Source organism: Scatophagus argus, chromosome 18 (assembly GCF_020382885.2).
Source record: "Scatophagus argus isolate fScaArg1 chromosome 18, fScaArg1.pri, whole genome shotgun sequence".
In the NCBI taxonomy this organism is placed as follows: domain Eukaryota; kingdom Metazoa; phylum Chordata; class Actinopteri; family Scatophagidae; genus Scatophagus; species Scatophagus argus.
In genome coordinates this window covers 20,987,210-21,004,749 of record NC_058510.1, presented here as the reverse complement: position 1 = coordinate 21,004,749, position 17,540 = coordinate 20,987,210, and the positions used below count along the sequence as shown (strand labels likewise).

Below are 17,540 nucleotides of genomic sequence, written 5' to 3'. Positions count from 1 at the left end.
TGGTTGGACCTCCTGCTGCGGTCCTGCTCGAAACTTACTGCGATTATTACTGTTTAGTCATAAACTATTTTAATTCTATTACTACTCTGCTGCAGCTGCTGCCATTATTACTGTTACTAATATTGCTATCATAATCACCACAGTACCTCCTGTATACTTCATTGTCATCATTATCTACAGTTCCAATACTTTTGGTATTATTGTTGCTGCTATGCTTCTCTGCTTGCATCATGCCCCACCCCCCTCTCCCTCTCTCTCCTTGTCTCTCTCTCTGTCTCTCAACCCAACCGGTCAAGGCAGATGACCGCCCATCTTGAGCCGGGGTCTGCTCCGAGGTTTCTGCCTTCTAAAAGGCAGTTTTTCCTCATGGATTTATATCCTAGAACTATCATGAATATCCATAGCAATGTCAATGCAAGTTGGCCAGTAGGTGTTGAAAAGCTTGCTGTGGATCACAAGTTGGACATGCAGATTGACATCACTGTCACTGCAGTAAACCTCACTGCTAATGAAGACACAAAAGTAACAAAATCACTAGTTGTCTTAATTATTGTTTCACCACAGCTTTTTAAAAATAGTGTCAGCTAAGTAGCATACACTGCAATTTCATTTTCAGGCCTTCAATTCTTCTTACTCAACCAGCAGCAGAAAGAAACCTGTCAGTGCAGAATGGACTATATTTCCCCCCTCTTTGGTACTGTACTTTTTGATTTAACAGTACCATCAATTTAAAATCAAGCATCCTGTGGTATTAGACCTCACACTGAATGAAATGTCACACCCACAAAACTGTTCAATTAATACTGTGTTATCATTTAGAAATAAAAAGTATTTATTCACAAACATCAATGCAAACATTGCAACATAAAACTGTGTTTCTAAAAAGCTGGCAAACTTTGTAAAACATACATACTGATATGATAATTTATCAAAACAGTATAGAAGACAAATTATTATTGTTTTACCTCCTCAATTTCCTTGATTTTTGTAAATATATGCTTATTCTGGATTTGATGCCAGTAACACCTTTCAAATGTCTTTCAAACAATTTGGTCCTGTCCCAAATTGTTTGGGGAAACAAACAAAAGACTGAGAAAGTTGTTGAAAGCTCAGAAAATACTTGTTTGCAAGATCCCACAGCATAAGTAACTTTGGAATCCGGGTGGTATAATTGTGCGGGTATTTTGCGCTCATCTGTAATAAAAGTTTTCAAACTATTCTTCCAAGGAAAATAGATTTGGGGTAACTGTCCCTCAGAGAGGACCACTGCACAAAGAAATAGTCTGATATCGGGTACAGAATCTTCCCTGTGAGCGACAGCGTCTGCACCCGGCAAATACTTTCAGCATAAACTATCAGGACTTTCTTCAATCCAAGAATTCCAAGCATGAGTCCTGCCACACACACAGGAATGCAGGTCCCTGGACCATTACACAGCACCTGAAAAAACACACACACAGAAAGGACGGGGGGTGAGTACATTTCCTGGAAGCGACATGCACTGTTAGCTTCTGAGGTTGCTCAGGACATCTATGACAAGACTCCCACGTCACATGGCAGAAACTGGTCAAACAAACAATTTGGGGCAATGTGCATTTGTCATCTTAAAATGATCAAGATCTGTTTAATCCCTGTGTCCACCAGATTGCAAACTGAATTGTTTTTCATGCAGATGTCTAGTTTTACCTGTTTTATATGACACAGTGGATTTTAATTTCCAGCAGGGATATGTTTGAGTCAAAAACAGACAAACAAACAATGCAAACTATGGTAACAGCACAAGTCTGTCACCGAATATTTTTTTAAAATATGTAAAATCACTTAACATCTATATTTCCACATGTCTTCCCTCAAATGCTACCAAAATCAACAGACACTGTTTCCACATTAGATATCACATTTCTAATAGTATTCAGATACGCTATATAGAAAAAAGTACTGCGACACTTGACCATTATACCAACAGGGACTTTGATGACATTCTAAATATATACACATTAATATGGAGTTGGTTCCCCCACTGCAGCAATAACAGCTTGCACTCATCTGGGAAGGCTTTCTACAACATTTTGGTGTGTTTCTGTGGGAATTTGCTTTGTGCACTGGAATAGAAAAGGGCCTTCCCCAAACTGCTGTCCCAAAGTTGGAAGCATAGCAATGTCCAAAATGTCTTGGTATGACATAGTATTAAGTTTTCCCTTCATTGGAAGTAAGGGGCCTACCCCTCCCCCGAAAGACCCCAAACCTGAATTCAACAATAACGAGGTGTGTCCCAATACTTTTGGACCAAATTCTCGATCAAACTTCACTTCAGATCCCAGTTATTCTAATGTGATTTCATCGTCTCAGCTTGTGAGCCGTCTCTCAGAGGGTGCAATCAGAAAGTCGTCTTAAAGGGGTACAAAGTTCCAGTGTCCAAGTCCCGCTTGACAATTATGTGGCAACTCATGTATAAGCTTGTGGTGTGTCTTCAAGCATTTCCCCCAATTTCCCCCAATTAAATAAGCAGCAAACATTCATATGCTCACAATCTGCTTAGAGCCAATTATTGATTATGCACTGTGATGATGAAATAAGTGTTAATGGTCTCCTTCTTTAAATAGAATTGAACTAGATGAAGTGACACGCGCTCAAACAGTGGGTAGATTCACCTCTTCTAGGGCTCTTAAATGCGTCTACTGATATGACACAGTACAAATAACTCAACAATAATAATATTCCCACTGTGGTTGAGGGCTCATGGGAAGACTTTGACTCCTTCTATTCGAAAAGGTTAAAGGTACAGAATAGTACAGGAAATGATTCACTGTGTGCTTGCTGTTGGGATCTTGGGACTCAGAAGAGGCACATGGAATGTTTCAAGCCAAACCAGAGCGAACTGTCCTTCAACAGTCAGAGTGAAGAAACATGGTAAATACATAGGTCTAAATATTAAAAAGGCAAAAAGTACAGAAACTGAAGTTATGTTTATGACTCAGTGGCAGCAGTGAAGGCAGCTCAGTGAGACTAAGACAGAGAAAAGGGGAGGGGACTGGGATGGAAAAATGGCCTGAGGGCTGAGGGAGGCTGAGGGAGTTTGGGTTTACAGGAAACAGAGCTGCTGTGGAGTCTGGAGAAGTCATCATACGGCTCAACAGTACAGACGCAGTACTGTAAGATCCACTCCACACTGCTGGAAACTGCACAGATCTGCTCTGCACTCTTTCGCATTCACAAAGCATAGATACAATACACACAGAACAGTTACTTTACCCTCTTAAAATGAAATGGTTTATATAGCAGCAGATGTTAGCATCAAGATTTAGAAACCCTTAACTTGTTCACTTGTGTTCAGGTGGTCTGTTAACAAATTCTCACTGTGCAGTGCATAGAACTAACATAAAGCCATAAACATCAATGGATTTCAACACTCAGGCTTAACCTCCCTCCAGCTGCAGGGAATAGAAGTCAGAGGATGGAAATCTCATTTCACAGAGATTTCCAGGCACTGGACTCACATACACTTACATAATCTGAATACTTTTAGCTTTCTTCGAGCAACTTTATTTCTCACACCCTAAAACGAGAAACCCAAGTAACATAGTTAGATTTCTGCTGGAGAAACCTGATTTCAGAGTTTCAACATGTATACCTATGTATGACCCCCCCCCCCCAAAAAAAAAAGGGGGGGCGCAGTGACAGCAGTGTGAAGACAGGTATGAACCTAGTTTCCCATGGATCGTGGTTGGACCTCCTGCTGTGGTCCTGCTTGAAACTCACTGCGATTACTACTGTTTAGTCATAAACTATTTTAATTCTGTTACTACTCTGTACAGCTACTACCATTATTACTGTTACTAATACTGCTATCATAATCGCCGTAGTACCTCCTGTATACTTCATTATCATTATCTACAGTTCCAATATTTCTAGTATTATTACTGCTGTTATGCATCTCTGATTGTGTGCTCCTTCTCTCATGCCCCACCCCCCTCTCCCTCTCTCTCCTTGTCTCTCTCTCTCTCTCTCTCTCTCTCTCTCTCTCTCTCTCTCTCTCTCCCTCCCTCTCTCTCAACCCAACCGGTCAAGGCAGATGGCCGCCCATCTTGAGCCGGGGTCTGCTCCAAGGTTTCTGCCTTCTAAAAGGCAGTTTTTCCTCGCCACTGTCGCCAAGTGCTTGCTCAAGGGGGAATGTTGGGTTCTCGATTACAATTCAATTAAAAAGTTTGGTGTAGACCTTCTCTAATTGGAAAGTGTCATGAGATAACTTTTGTTCTGAATTGGCGCTATATAAATAAACTGAATTGAACTGAATTGAAACTAGTTATGGAGAAATCTGGTTCATGAGTTGCTGCATGGTAACACAGTAAGCTGGTTATTATAGTGCACAGTGAAGCTTTAATGATATCCTTCCTTCACCTGATTTGTCCTGGCAAACTGTTTCTATGCAGCCTTGACTACAGTATTTAACTGTAATCAATTAATGCATTCATAAATTAAACTTAAGGTATGATAGCTTGTAACTGCATTTTCACTGATGAACAATTTTTTTTTCTTTAAATGATAAATATTTCTTCAATGTTTGCTCTTACCTAATACTGTCACTTTTACTACTGCCATTTACATTCAGTCTACACATAAAACATCATGACATCAATTCAAAAAAGAGAGATGCCTCCGCTGTTGCTCTTTTCATATTTTTAAATATTCAACATATATTTAAATACATATGTATTCTTCATTTTTCCTGTTTTATTTTTTCTTTCTCAACTTAACTTCTCAACTAAAATTTAAGGTTGTAGGTAGAGTATGTTGTGCAGGTAGTAAAGCCATTTGTGGTAAATTTATTTCTTATTTTTTTTATTTGTTTTTGGGTTAATGTGAGGGTAATCTGACAATTAAAAAAAAAATTAAAAGGGAACTGGAGAATACCCATTTGCCACATGAAATTAAATGTCCATGATCATACACGGAGCTGAAAAAAAATACTCTCATGAGTAACAAGCATAAATTTAGCACAAAATGGTAGATTACTATGAAAATCCCTGGGGGACAGGATACATTCCTAACTACAAGTTACGTTTGTAGATAAACCTACAAATTAACCTACATTGTAGATAAATATAGCAAGATAGCAAGGCACAAAGTCTTGATATGACAAATCCGATTTCTGTTTTCTAATACCTGTATACACTGATGAAGTGTCGGCCCATTGAGCGGCTCCTTCAGCGATACACTCCTTCACCCCAAGTGTGTGAAGGAGAGATATCGTAGGTCCTTCCTTCCTGCCGCTGTCACACACACACACACACACACACACACACACAAACTTAAGGACTCATTCACTTAATAATAATAATGTACAATAACTAATGTGTAATAATTTTTTTCACTATTCCACTGCGGTATTTATTTATTAGCCATGTGCAACTGCTGCTTTCTCTTCTAGATAGTGTTTACATGTTATATTATATTACAATTCTCTCCTTACTTATGTAGGTGAATTTGACAAGGTGAATTTCCCCATTGTGGGACAATAAAGGAAATCTTATCTTATCTAAAGTGCTGAAATTGCGGAGTCCACAGCTGGCTATAGATGATCTGGTTCAGCAGTTCTCAGTAAAATCACCTTATAGCAGAATTAGTACCATTCTCATGAAAGTGGCTAGAGGCTTATTCCTGTTCCTCTGCCGTCATAAGCATGACTGGAACATTCCTGGCATGATTGCTCTGGCACTAAGTCCCCATTTTTGCTTCCAACCAGCCACCAACAACTAGAGGATTCTGCTGGACAGACATCCAGCGGGACCTGTCACAGGTCTGGAATTTGCTCTCCCTACCTTCATCAGCTCAACTGAAGCTCTCACTGACAAAGAGTTCTTACTGTTATGTTCCATTATCTAGATTATTTAGGTTCCACACAAACTGTGCTCTGGCATCAACTTTTACTTTTTACAACCAAAGAAGTAGTTCCTTTCCCCAGTGTGTTCTGGTTAATGGTTTCAAGTGGTTCTTATATGCATTATTTTTTGGACATTGTTTAAACATCTTATATTTAGATTAAATTGTGCTCAATTTGACTGTTTTCTGTGTGCTTTGTTACTTTTTGACAAGTCTACTAGTCAAAACTTAAAATCCTGTTTAAATGTGAGGGACATTAGGTACATCTTTAAATTCAACAATTAATATCTGTATGATTAACACTTGAGGGAAAAGAAAACAGAAAATAGACTTCATAGTAATATTCCAAACAGGTGTTTTTTTCCAGCATGCCTCAACTTTCTCAGTCCTGCATTGCCCCTGTCCAGAGACATTATAAGAGAGGAAAGAAACAGTCCAAGCATTCTGAATAGGAAAGTCTGTAACAGCAGATACAAAGCACACAGCTGAGATTCACGAGACATTCAACCAGTTTTGTGGCAGGTAGCAGCGGGGTGGGGGCAGGCTTTGAATGAGCATGGAAGAGGAGGATATTGCTCTAAGGATTACCAAGAAAGGTGAGCAATTGCAAAATGGCCATAAAGATGTTACCCACGTCATCTTATAAGCTTGAGCTGATGGCGTTAAGCCACAGCACTCTGGATTGGGCATCACCGAGATGACTGCTGACTGATGAGACTATAAAGGACATTGCCCTGTCCCAACTTGTTTAAAACATACCGCTAGCAATTCAGAATAAGCAAAAAATCTTGGGTTAATGTAATAATTAGCTGGCCAGCCCATTTACTATCCAGTAAATTTTCAGACATACTCATAAATTTATTCACATTTTTGTTTATCTATGTGTTCAGCAACTTGCTGACAATGATGTCATTTCAATAATACAACCAGATTTTTAATAAGCTTCTCTTATTCAGAGGCCAAGGAATGTACATTATTATTGCTCTCTGAATCCAGAGTACAGAGCTCATTGAGATGAATTAATTTGTGCTGTACTCAGGACATCGTCACCCCTTTTCAAGATTTATTTGCTCATTCATATTTTCAGAGAGAAGCTCTGTTCAAACCATAAATGTTCCACATATTTAATATATCTGACTGATAGTCAACTTTCAAATCACAATAGTGAAGCCAGTAGCCAAGCAATGCAAGTTCCTATCTTACACAATATTTTTGAATTTATCGTCCCTTTGCCACCTTTCCAACCACTGATAATCTTCAGCTTTCATTAACTCATTCATTCTTAACACCGCAGACTCCATTCAAGCCCACTTACATCATACATCTTTGATATTAGTTTTATTGGATCTTAAAATCCCATTTATTCGAAACAGACATTTCTTCACTTTTCCATTACTTTATAGCCCTTTGTGTGCTTCATACAAATTCAAGCCAGCAATGCGGGTTAGCTCCTGGCTATTAATGAAGCTCTGCACTTTAGCTCCCAGCTTATAGTATACTTTGCATCCTTCAACCTCTTTCAAACATTATTTTTAACATTTCACTTTTAAAGCCAGCATTGCAGTCTATCATCAGCTCTTCAACAACAAAATTCATACCCTCAGTTTCTTCAAAAATTGCCTTCTCTAATTTTTTTAAGGTGTTAAACTGATTTTAGTGGATACAAGAGAAATTCAACAAAGACGAACATGATTTTGATGGAAAGTAAGGCTGCACGATATCAGGAAAACTTGCGATATGCGATAACACATTTAAATATTGCGATGGCGATATGATTTGCGATATATAAACAAATGTTGAAGTTTAGTTTAAATGTATTTCTGCTTTAGGTTTGCTCTGTTGACAGGTGAAAAGTGAATGAACACTGAGCAAAAAAATGGCTAACGCTAGCTTTCTTGAACTCCTCCATCTATTTCAATTCAATTCAAAAATCTTTATTAGTCACCAGGGGGCAATTAAAGTAAATGCGTTGAACATGAAATTATCCCAGTTCAAAGACTCTTTTGCGGTATCATTATCGCACGTTATGTCGCGATGAAGATAAATTTTCGATATACCGAGCAGCTAATGCAAAGGATCCAGCATGTCGCCTCCACACTGACTATCTCTCAGGTGTTGAGTGGCTACTGGTTTGCACAGCTGCACAAAACAAACACCTGTCTGGAAATGTGTAACTTCTTGTCTAAATCACAGCTGACAGCTGGTATAAGGTTTCAGTTTCAGTTCTCTCTGAGGCTCCAAACCTACAAATACACAAATACTGTGATACAATTTTAACCTCATGTATGGTATATTTCCATTCAGTTCAACACATTTTAAGTATGTTAAGCCAAACTACCTTTATTAACTAAATAACACAACAAAAACATAGGTAATGGGTTTGAATTCACTCTAAGATAATAAAAGTCTGAAACTGAGATTTCAAACATTATTAGCAGCAAACAACTATCAGCTATGCATAGATACAGCGTTGAATAATAGAGAATGGTGTCACACTCACTCTGTGTATGTTGTAATTTGGGCTTTGTTTGTTTTGTTTTTTCACTGGGCTGCTTGTATATTAGTACATGAGAGTATGCATGTGAATGAATCCTTGCCAGCTAAACAATACACTAAAACATGTATCTGCAAATATATGAGGCAAGAAATAGGCAATGCAGTAAGAGAATCTTGATCCATATTTGATCAGCTCTGCCTAGTTTGTCGGTTTGTCTGTTTGTAAGGTTTGATGAAAAAGGAGGAGTCACATAAAGAAATGCAAAACATAGTGAAAATGTTCAGGTAACACGGAGGTTATAAACCCACAATTTACGATACATATTTATACTTAATACTACCACACACACATTATGCACTGTCTAAGAAGCTGCCAGTACACCAGCTTTTACAAATGTATACTTGTAAAGACTATCACTAGTCACCAGTTGCACTATCAAAGAAAAGTCTCTCGATTGTGGGACAGTTTTTGAACTATTATCAGATTACTCGCAAATAAAAAAAACCCAACCTTTTTTCTGGTTCACATTTATCTATTTTTAGGGGCAAACATGAATGAAATACTCCCACTGTCAAGCCCTAGTTTGATCTGAGTTTAGTGAGCCACGAGCAGTAAATATCTTGAATATGTTATTGGAATAAGAATCTATTTTTAAACAGTTTTGCTTGGGAAAGACTTTTTTTGTGCTCACGAGGGACTCAATTGTCTCTGATTTTAAGCACATTTTTTTTTAAATCTGTTTTTGTGAGCACTTCTTGTTAGCAAAGATAATCCATCCACCTGTCAGATGTGGCATATCAATATGGCCACAAATAGCCCAAAGAACAAGGGGAGTATGGATCAGAAAACGAGTGTGTATCTGGGTGAGACCACCATTTGCCACATGCAGTTTGCCACATCTCCTTCACATATTGTTGACTGTGTTGTTGACTGCGTCCTGTGGAATGTTGAACCACTTCTCTTTAATGGCTGCGCAAAGTTGGTGGATATTGGAAGGAACACACTGTCTTGCATGTTCTTTCAGAGCATTCCAAACATGTTCATTGGGTGACATGTTTAAAAAAAAAAGTGTGAAATAGTTTGATTCAACTTGTGAAAAAATGGGAAGAAAAATTAAAGTTGATTTGTATTGTGTTATTCGTTAAGTGTATTAATTAGACAAAGGTTGTGCAATTCGACGAGCCTGATCAACCCAAGTTAAATGTCAGTACTGTACATCTTACAAGGAAGAAAATTTCAGTGTTCACATTTGTATCTGCAACATGGACCTTTGCACATGCAGGATGGAGTTGGATGGATCTGTGCTCTTCCAAAGTGCAGGATGGAGACTCACGTTATAGATATGATGAAAAAAAATACTAACTTTCTGTGCAGTAGAGGCTGAGATATCCTGTCTCTTGGACTCAAAAACCCCGGGGATGCTGCATTTTCGATAAAACAACCAATAACATTACTTAAATAGACACCCCCCCCGTCGTACAGGGTGTGTGTGTAAATATCTGGTCTCTGGGTGCACTCACCATGTCAGGTCTGATTCTGAACACTAGAGGAAGAGCGTAGCATAGGGCATTCAGGGTGCTGATAACAGAAGAACCCCAAGACTGATGCACCTCCCGACTCCGTGGGATCCGGCAAATGGTGAACTGGGGAACAAGATCACATGTCTATCAGACACCATCAAAGATGTTTCAATACATACTGCAAAAAATACAGATTAATCAGTTGTTTTATATGCTTATTTATCTTTAATCTCTCATGTCTCAGATTTCAGAGGCACTCACCTCTGTCTGCTCTTACTCTAAATGCCACAAAGGTTCAGTCCAGTTCAAACAAAATACGAAAAACATTTTCACATTTGCATCTTGCCATGCAAATACATTTAGTGAAATTTATGTCTCCAGTTCAGTACAATGAATATGGGTGAATTTTCAGCCCCCACTGCATAATCAGTAGTAAGACGTCCTTGGTTTGGTTCTGGCTGGGAACTTTTATTGCATCATCGCTATATCTGCACTGGCTGTTCAATGAAGGCAAAATGTCAAGAAAAGGAATCTTTGAAAAAAAAAAAAAGAAAAGAGGATTAGTCTGGCTCTCAGCTCAGTTTTTATCAACTTTGTATGTCTTCATCCAGATATCAAAACAGAAATACATTTGTACAAAACACATATAGAGCTGCAGACACTTAGTTTGCTAATCAATTAGCTAAGAGAAAATAAGTCTGCAATAAAATCTTTCAAACAAATGCACAATGACAATAACTTTGAGATAAAACAAAAGTACCAGAGAAGCACATATGAAAGGTGTGCTCATGCCACCTGCTGGTAAAGATTAGCACCGCACCACAGACATTTACAGTATATTACTCATTTCAATAGCTTTGTAAACTTTGTTACTTTTTTCTCAGAAGTTGAATATGTGCCTGTACAGACAGGCATGGATTGGCTTGCTGCTGCTAGGGACAAAGAGAGACAGAGAGGGAGAGAGGAGAGATGGGGAGTCAGCTCAGAGGAGCAACACCAGGTAAATTAATCAATTTCATTTTTTAATTTATTTATTTATATAGCACCTTATACAATCAAAATTGTCTCTAGATGCTTTACAGAGACCCAGAGCCTGAACCCCTGAGCAAGCAGACAGTGGCAAGGAAAAACTCCCTTTTAACAGGAAGAAACCTTGAGCAGGACCCAGCTTGCAAGGGCGAACTATCCTGCTGATAGTCGGCAGTGTTGTTTTGTGTTGCATAGTCACTCTCTCTCCTTTTATTGCAGTAGCTGGCTGGAACTTGGTGTCACTCACACACTAAAGCCCGGCAACCAAAATGGCTTGGAGCAAGCCAAGTTTTGAAAAGCTGGACTGTTTTTCGAAATGTGTCTGCAAGGAATCACAGGGGTATACATTAGGCCAGGGTGGAGTCAGGCTGTATGCAGTCTATAATCCACCAGAACCTGGTTAGGCCCACAGCTTTGGTAGAGGCGGATATTAAATGTGTGTGTGGGGAAGTTCACAGTTCTTTATCTCAAGACAATTTACTCAGGTGCCCGAAAATATCAGCAGTGCCTGTCAGAAAAACTAGATGAAGATAGTTTGCACTGGGAGGCAAAGTGTTTGTATTACTCCTTTTAACTAGTTTTAGATTATTCAAGCGACAAAGGTGGAATGGGTGAGGTTGTGTGTTCTGACAGGGGTGGGCAACACAGGTTCACCATCTCAGCTTCCTTAAAGCATGGAGACAGGCAGACCCTGTTTCTCTGGTGAGCATGGTTATGAAGGGAGATGAGTTGGGGCCTGAGGTGACTCCTTTATGATGACCATCTCCCGCCACTGCAGAAAGCAGATGCTGTCAGGCTGCAGCAGTATTTAGCTCGATCACAAAACAACATCACAATGTCAAGATTAACCCAGGCATGACAATGCCTTCATGGCCATATTGGATAAAAGTGCTTAGATTTTCACCACATTTGGTGGGATCATTGAACTCATCGTCACTCAGCGTGTCTTTATGTATTCCCTCTCTGTCTCTCTCTCTTAGTCCAACCAGTCAAGGCAGATGGCTGCCCGCCAAGAGCCAGTGCCTGCTCTGCAGTTTCTGCCTTCTTTCCTCACCACTGCCAGCAAGAGCTTGCTTATAGAGGGATGTTGGCTCTCTCTATATTAAAGCCTAAATTAAAGTATGTGGTGTAGAGCTGTTCTATTTCAAAAGTGTCACAGAATTTTTTTTTGTTTGAAATTAAATTAATAAATTGTACTGAATTTAATTGTACTTAAAACATCTTTAACAGATATTTTTATTTTTTGATGTCTGTCCCCATGCATCTGTTTTGTCAATAACCAAGCTGTTGTCAAGATCACTTGTATTCGCAGATATGCTTCTCCTTTCCTGCATCAATGTAACTCATATTATGGGTCCAAATCTCTCAAAACACTAATTTTCTAAATTAAGATAGAAAGTCTCTTAGAGCATACGATCAATCCAAGAGGAAATGTGGCACTACGAATTTAGAGTTCTGTTTTTATTTTTGTTTTGTTTTTGCAAATGAAAGATACTGCAATACTAACAAACTCCCCCAAGAGAATTAACCAGGTCCAATCCAAAAACCACTGAGATGCTAAACTGCAAAACGATTGTTAAGTCTTCATTTAAAGACGATGTGTCTGTGGTGATGTGTCAAATGTCAAGTTTTTCCTTCAAACAGTAAGTTAATGAAACTTAAGTGCTGCACTGATCACAAATTAGCAAACATCTGATGCTTAAATTTGAATCAGTTGACAGTGTTTGAATGTTTAAACTGTAATAGTAACCATTTCAAGCAGCCATTCAATAATTACCACTCAGAGTCAGCTTCAACTAGCTGACAAAGTGCAGCACAGAGGTTTGCCAGACCATTAGGTCAGGTATCCCCAATATCTTGCTTTTGAGTTTTCGCTAAACTATTTCAATTCAATTCAATTCAGTTTATTTACATAGCGCCAATTCACAACAACAAGTCAAACTCGTTTTCACGAGCCAGGAACGCGAGCGCCTTGCTCCTTTATTTTCTTACTTGACAGGTAGGTGAAGCGAGTAGAGGCGAGTAAGAAGCGAGTAAAACTGCAACAACAAAGATAGAAAAGAAACTTAAGAGTGTGCCTCATAAGTTCAAGAGATCGCTGGCTTAAACCAGTCTGATACAGTTATGTTAGCTTAGTGCTAGCAAATACCACTGAGACTAGCAAGCTAACGGAGAATCAAAATTATGTCAATTTGCCCGGATGTAAATCAGCATCTTATTGTGGTTGCTAACATGGATTTACGAGTGAATAAACGAGCCGTGTTGATGGAGATTACATCTAAAGCAAGTATACATCTTAACTAAAGTTACAAGCAACTCATACACTTACAAACATTGCTGTCGTGGGGGTGAGATAAACTTAAGAGACTCGGGAGGTTCACCTTTTTTCCTTTACAAAATACTGTGTCTTCCTTTCTGTTACTGAATATCATTTAGCATGAATTAATTTCATACAAAACAATTCACAAACATTTTTTTTTAAATGCACTTAATAAACCTGAGGACGGAACACTTTCCAATTAGAGCAGGTCTAGACCAAACTCTTTACTTTAATTAAATTTTGTATTACAGGGAACCCAACATTCTCCCTTGAGCAAGCACTTGGTGACAGTTGCGAGGAAAAACTGCCTTTTAGAAGGCAGAAACCTCGGAGCAGACCCCGGCTCAAGATGGGCGGCCATCTGCCTTGACCGGTTGGGTTGAGAAAGAGAGGGAGAGACAGAAAGAGAGAGAGTCCACCTTTTACAGAAAACAAACAAACCTGTCAACTCTCTATGGGTCTTACCATTAATGTGTGGAGGTAAAATGACAAGACTGTTTGAAATCTCAAAAAATGGAAATTAAACATATTGGTGGAGACAATTCAACAGCACCTTGACATTGTTAAGGACATGGCCGTTACCACACCCAAACATACACCTATGGACACCTGTGTACCTGTGACTCCGAGTGTTCTTTAGAGCTTTCAAAGGTGCTGATTTTCTCCTCACTCATCCTGTCAGTGTCAGCAATAACATAATGTCGAGGTGTGTAGGCTGCAGATAGGCACTCCATCAACCGCAAGATCTCTGTGGTGTGCCCACCTGGAAAGCACAAGACACACAGACCACACAGTGAATAACACACGATAAACACATGATGAAAATGAAAGTGAAACACAGACCAATTTTGGCCATATTGTGTCTCATAATAACATTCAAAACAGGCATGTTTGCAATAAGACAATTTCTTGGCCTCCAGTATTGCTGCTTGCAGCATTCTTCTTCCTTATCCAAATTACTTGAAAATCAGCACAGACAGTGTAGGCAGGGCCGCACAATGACTGCACGCTTTAGATCTGGGGCCTCATTTATAAAGCTCTGGAAAATTCACACTAAACTTGCATACACACAAATAAGGAAATGAGCATACAGCAAAAAAATATTTTGATTCATAAAACCTCATTTACAAGTAGACAATTTTTTAAAATAAATCCAGAATCAACCAGCATGCAGAGCAGAGGAGCCACATTGATGATAACAAGTAACGCTACAGCACTGCAGACTCCTGCTCAGCCTCTTATGTACCAGATGAGTTAACGGATACTTTAAAATGTCATGAACATTATTCATGCTCTGTTTCACTGCTATATTAACGAGGCAAGTCCTAAGTTCATAAGATAAGATAAGATGAACTTCACTGATCCCACAGCGGGGAAATTCACTTGTCTTGGCACCTCACAAGAACAGAATAGAGTGCAAAAAGTGTGCAAAACAGTTTCAAAAGTAAAAAGAGTTAAAGAAATTAACAGTTTTAAAACACACACTGTACAATATACTGTTATACAGGCTATCAGCATAGTAGTGGACGGTGATGATTGTGGGTAAGTATTGCACAGTTCTGTAAGGATAGGGAGGAAATGAGGACTAGACTGTTGAGTTGTACAGTCTAACAGCAGTGGGAATGAAGGACCTGCTGTAGCTCCTTCCTACACTGAGGGTGTAGCAGTCAGAGCTGCTCAGAGCCTCCACTGTGTGATGCAGAGGGTGAGAGGTGTTGTCCATGATGGATGTCAGCTTGGCTAACATCCTCCTCTCATCCACCTCCTCCACGGAGTCCAGTGGGCAGAGCTCCACTCTGTCCATGTCCTGAGATGGTCTTCAGGCCCCTCCACACATCTCGTGTGTTGTTCTGCTCCAGCCGCTCCTACAGCTTCTTCCTGATTGTGTACGTGAGTCCACACTGAACTCTCTTCTCCTCCACTCTGTCCCCTGAAATGAAAGCCCTCTTCTTCTGGTTCAACAGGGCTTTCAGCTCAGGGGTCACCCAGGGCTTGTTGTTGGAGAAACACCGCACCCTCCAGGTTGGCAAGGTGTTCTCCACACAGAAGCTGATGTAGTCTGTGATACAGTCAGTCAGGCCATTGATGTCATCACCATGAGAGCTGTGTCTCGCAGTCTGTGGTCAGTCTCTCAGTCTCTCACTGGTCTCATCAGTCCACACTTTCACAGACTTCTTCTGTGCAGGCTCTCTTCTCACCCTGGGTGTGTATTCAGGGAGCACAGCAAGTAACTCAGTGTCTTTAGTGCAGACTTGTTCCTTAACAGAGACATGCACCGGGTTGCACCATCTCTCATTAATAAACACTGCCAGCCCCCTGCCTTTCCACTTACCACAGTCCTCCACTCTCCGGTCAGCACGCACAAGTTTAAAACCATCCAGTCCATTCAGCCAGGTCTCAGTGAAACACATAAGGCTGCACTCCCTGTACTTCCTCTGCAGCTGGATCAGCGCTGTAAGCTTGTCTGTCTTATTGGAGAGGGTATGGATATTTCCCATAATAATGGAGGGTAAATATGGTCTGTACCTCCGTTTCCTCTCCTGGATCTTTAGTCCCACTCTGCAGCCTCTCCTTCTCCTCCGTATCTCTGTAGGAATCTCTGGTTTCTCCTTGTAGAGAAGAGCAGGGCCGCATAGAGCTAACAGCTGAAGAATCTAATCTATGGTCCTGTTAGGCGTGAAATACCACGTAATGTAGTATTTATCAAGCTGCTTGTAACCAGTCGATGTTGATATAACAACAATGGCTGAATAACGTTGCAAACGAGCTGTCTTGTGTTGTGGCAAATAGAGCACATCCACTTCATTTTTAAAGGATGTGATGTCACTCCGAGTCCAGAGTTAGGACTTGCAGTCCAATATAACAACTCGTCAACTCGGTCGACCTCAGAGGAACACAGAGTTTGCGAAACCAAGATGGCTGCCCATAGCATAGACTGCAGTTAAAGCTGTAGTGTTTCCACATTTTTTAGCACTTGAGTCCAATGTAGTAAGTCATATACACACAATATTGTCTTAGTGTTGCCTATGTAGCTATGGTCTTGCTATGCATAAAATACCACTTTATGTGTTGTTTATCAACTGACGCTGCTAACTTGGCTTGTTCAAGTTGAACTTCGCCTTACCTGGAAAGGGTATGAGAGCAGGAGGCAGCAGCAGGGGGGGGGGGGGGACAAAAAGCTCCAGTCATGTCCACAGTTTCTAACAGCCTTCAGTCTGTAAAGTTTCTTGTACAGGAAGTCACAGAAATGCTCACATCCCGTTAGGTCTGATTCTGATTTAGTAAAATGTTATATTAGTCCCTAGCCTCCTAAAATAGTGTATCGATCTGTGACATTAAAGTTCATGGTTAAACTACTTACATGAGTTTATGCAAATCAGAAACTTAACAGATTACTGCTGTATGTAAATCAAATGAGTACACTCTATTCTCATTTGTGTATTACAGTCATTATGCATTTTCCTACCGATGGCTACAGCAGATGTTAGGAGCGTGGTTAAAACAAAACACAAACTTAGAAAGCTGCAACACTTTAATCTAATAGAACTGTATCTGTTGTCTCTACCTCTTATATCAAAAAACATAAAGAAAATTAACAGAAAAAAATGTACACCCTAAAAGTTACATTTTGGGGCTACAACTCCATTAGTCCCTCATTTTGGACCATTTCGTGAGCGCCTAATATACACCCGGTAGTGTACGAGAGTGGGAGTTCTTCCTTTATTACAGTTTGTTTGGATTCTGCGGAGATCTGGCTCATCTCGAACAAATCTCTTATCTCTTATGTTGTAGCAAATGGACCGCATCCAACTTTGTTTTGAACGGACGTGACGTCGCTCCGAGTCCCGAGTCACAACTTACGAGTATAAATGGAATGCACCACATGTTAGTCGCTTTGTTGTTCAGACGCTAAGGAGGTCAGCTAATGGAGGAACTTGAAAACTTTTCTGCTTGATCGCCCTTGTGCTCTAGAATTTTAAATACTGTCTTACGACTTGTAAAGTAACTTACAATATGTAGCTTAGTCAACATGGTCCATAACCAGTCAACGTTAAGCGGTAATGCGGGAGAGCAGAGCACGTATGAAAGGTTCTGTGGTAAACAGCTGTAACGTTACCTGATCCCGCAACGACGAGAACAGAGATCGAACCCTTGGCTCCAGGTTGATAATTTGAACCAGTCTTCACGACAATATATAGTCGGATAATAAATAATATACATGTAAATAAAATGGCAAGCGCAGCTAGTACTACGAACGCCATGATGGATACGGCAACTCCGTAGGACCAAATCA

At 39.9% G+C, this 17,540-nt stretch overlaps 1 protein-coding gene across 1 annotated transcript; it reads right to left on the bottom strand.

The window, feature by feature from the left end:
* Positions 1-808: 808 nt before the first annotated feature.
* Positions 809-17,510, bottom strand: alg14 (ALG14 UDP-N-acetylglucosaminyltransferase subunit). The gene is made up of 4 exons (XM_046371515.1): positions 17,364-17,510; positions 13,864-14,009; positions 9,898-10,020; positions 809-1,440 (listed from the first exon to the last, which is right to left on the bottom strand). Exons 1-4 carry the CDS (start codon positions 17,506-17,508, stop codon positions 1,210-1,212), a joined length of 645 nt encoding a protein of 214 aa, XP_046227471.1. The 5' UTR covers positions 17,509-17,510; the 3' UTR covers positions 809-1,209.
* Positions 17,511-17,540: the final 30 nt, after the last annotated feature.

Bases quoted from the DNA above. Each gene is read 5' to 3' on its own strand.
- alg14 (XM_046371515.1), bottom strand. From the start codon at position 17,508: ATGGCGTTCGTAGTACTAGCTGCGCTTGCCATTTTATTTACATGTATA. The intron at 10,021-13,863 runs GTACACAGGTGT...CTTGTTCCCCAG, and splicing joins AAGAACACTCGGAGTCACAG to TTCACCATTTGCCGGATCCC. The intron at 1,441-9,897 runs GTGAGTGCACCC...GTGTTTTTTCAG, and splicing joins TCAGAATCAGACCTGACATG to GTGCTGTGTAATGGTCCAGG.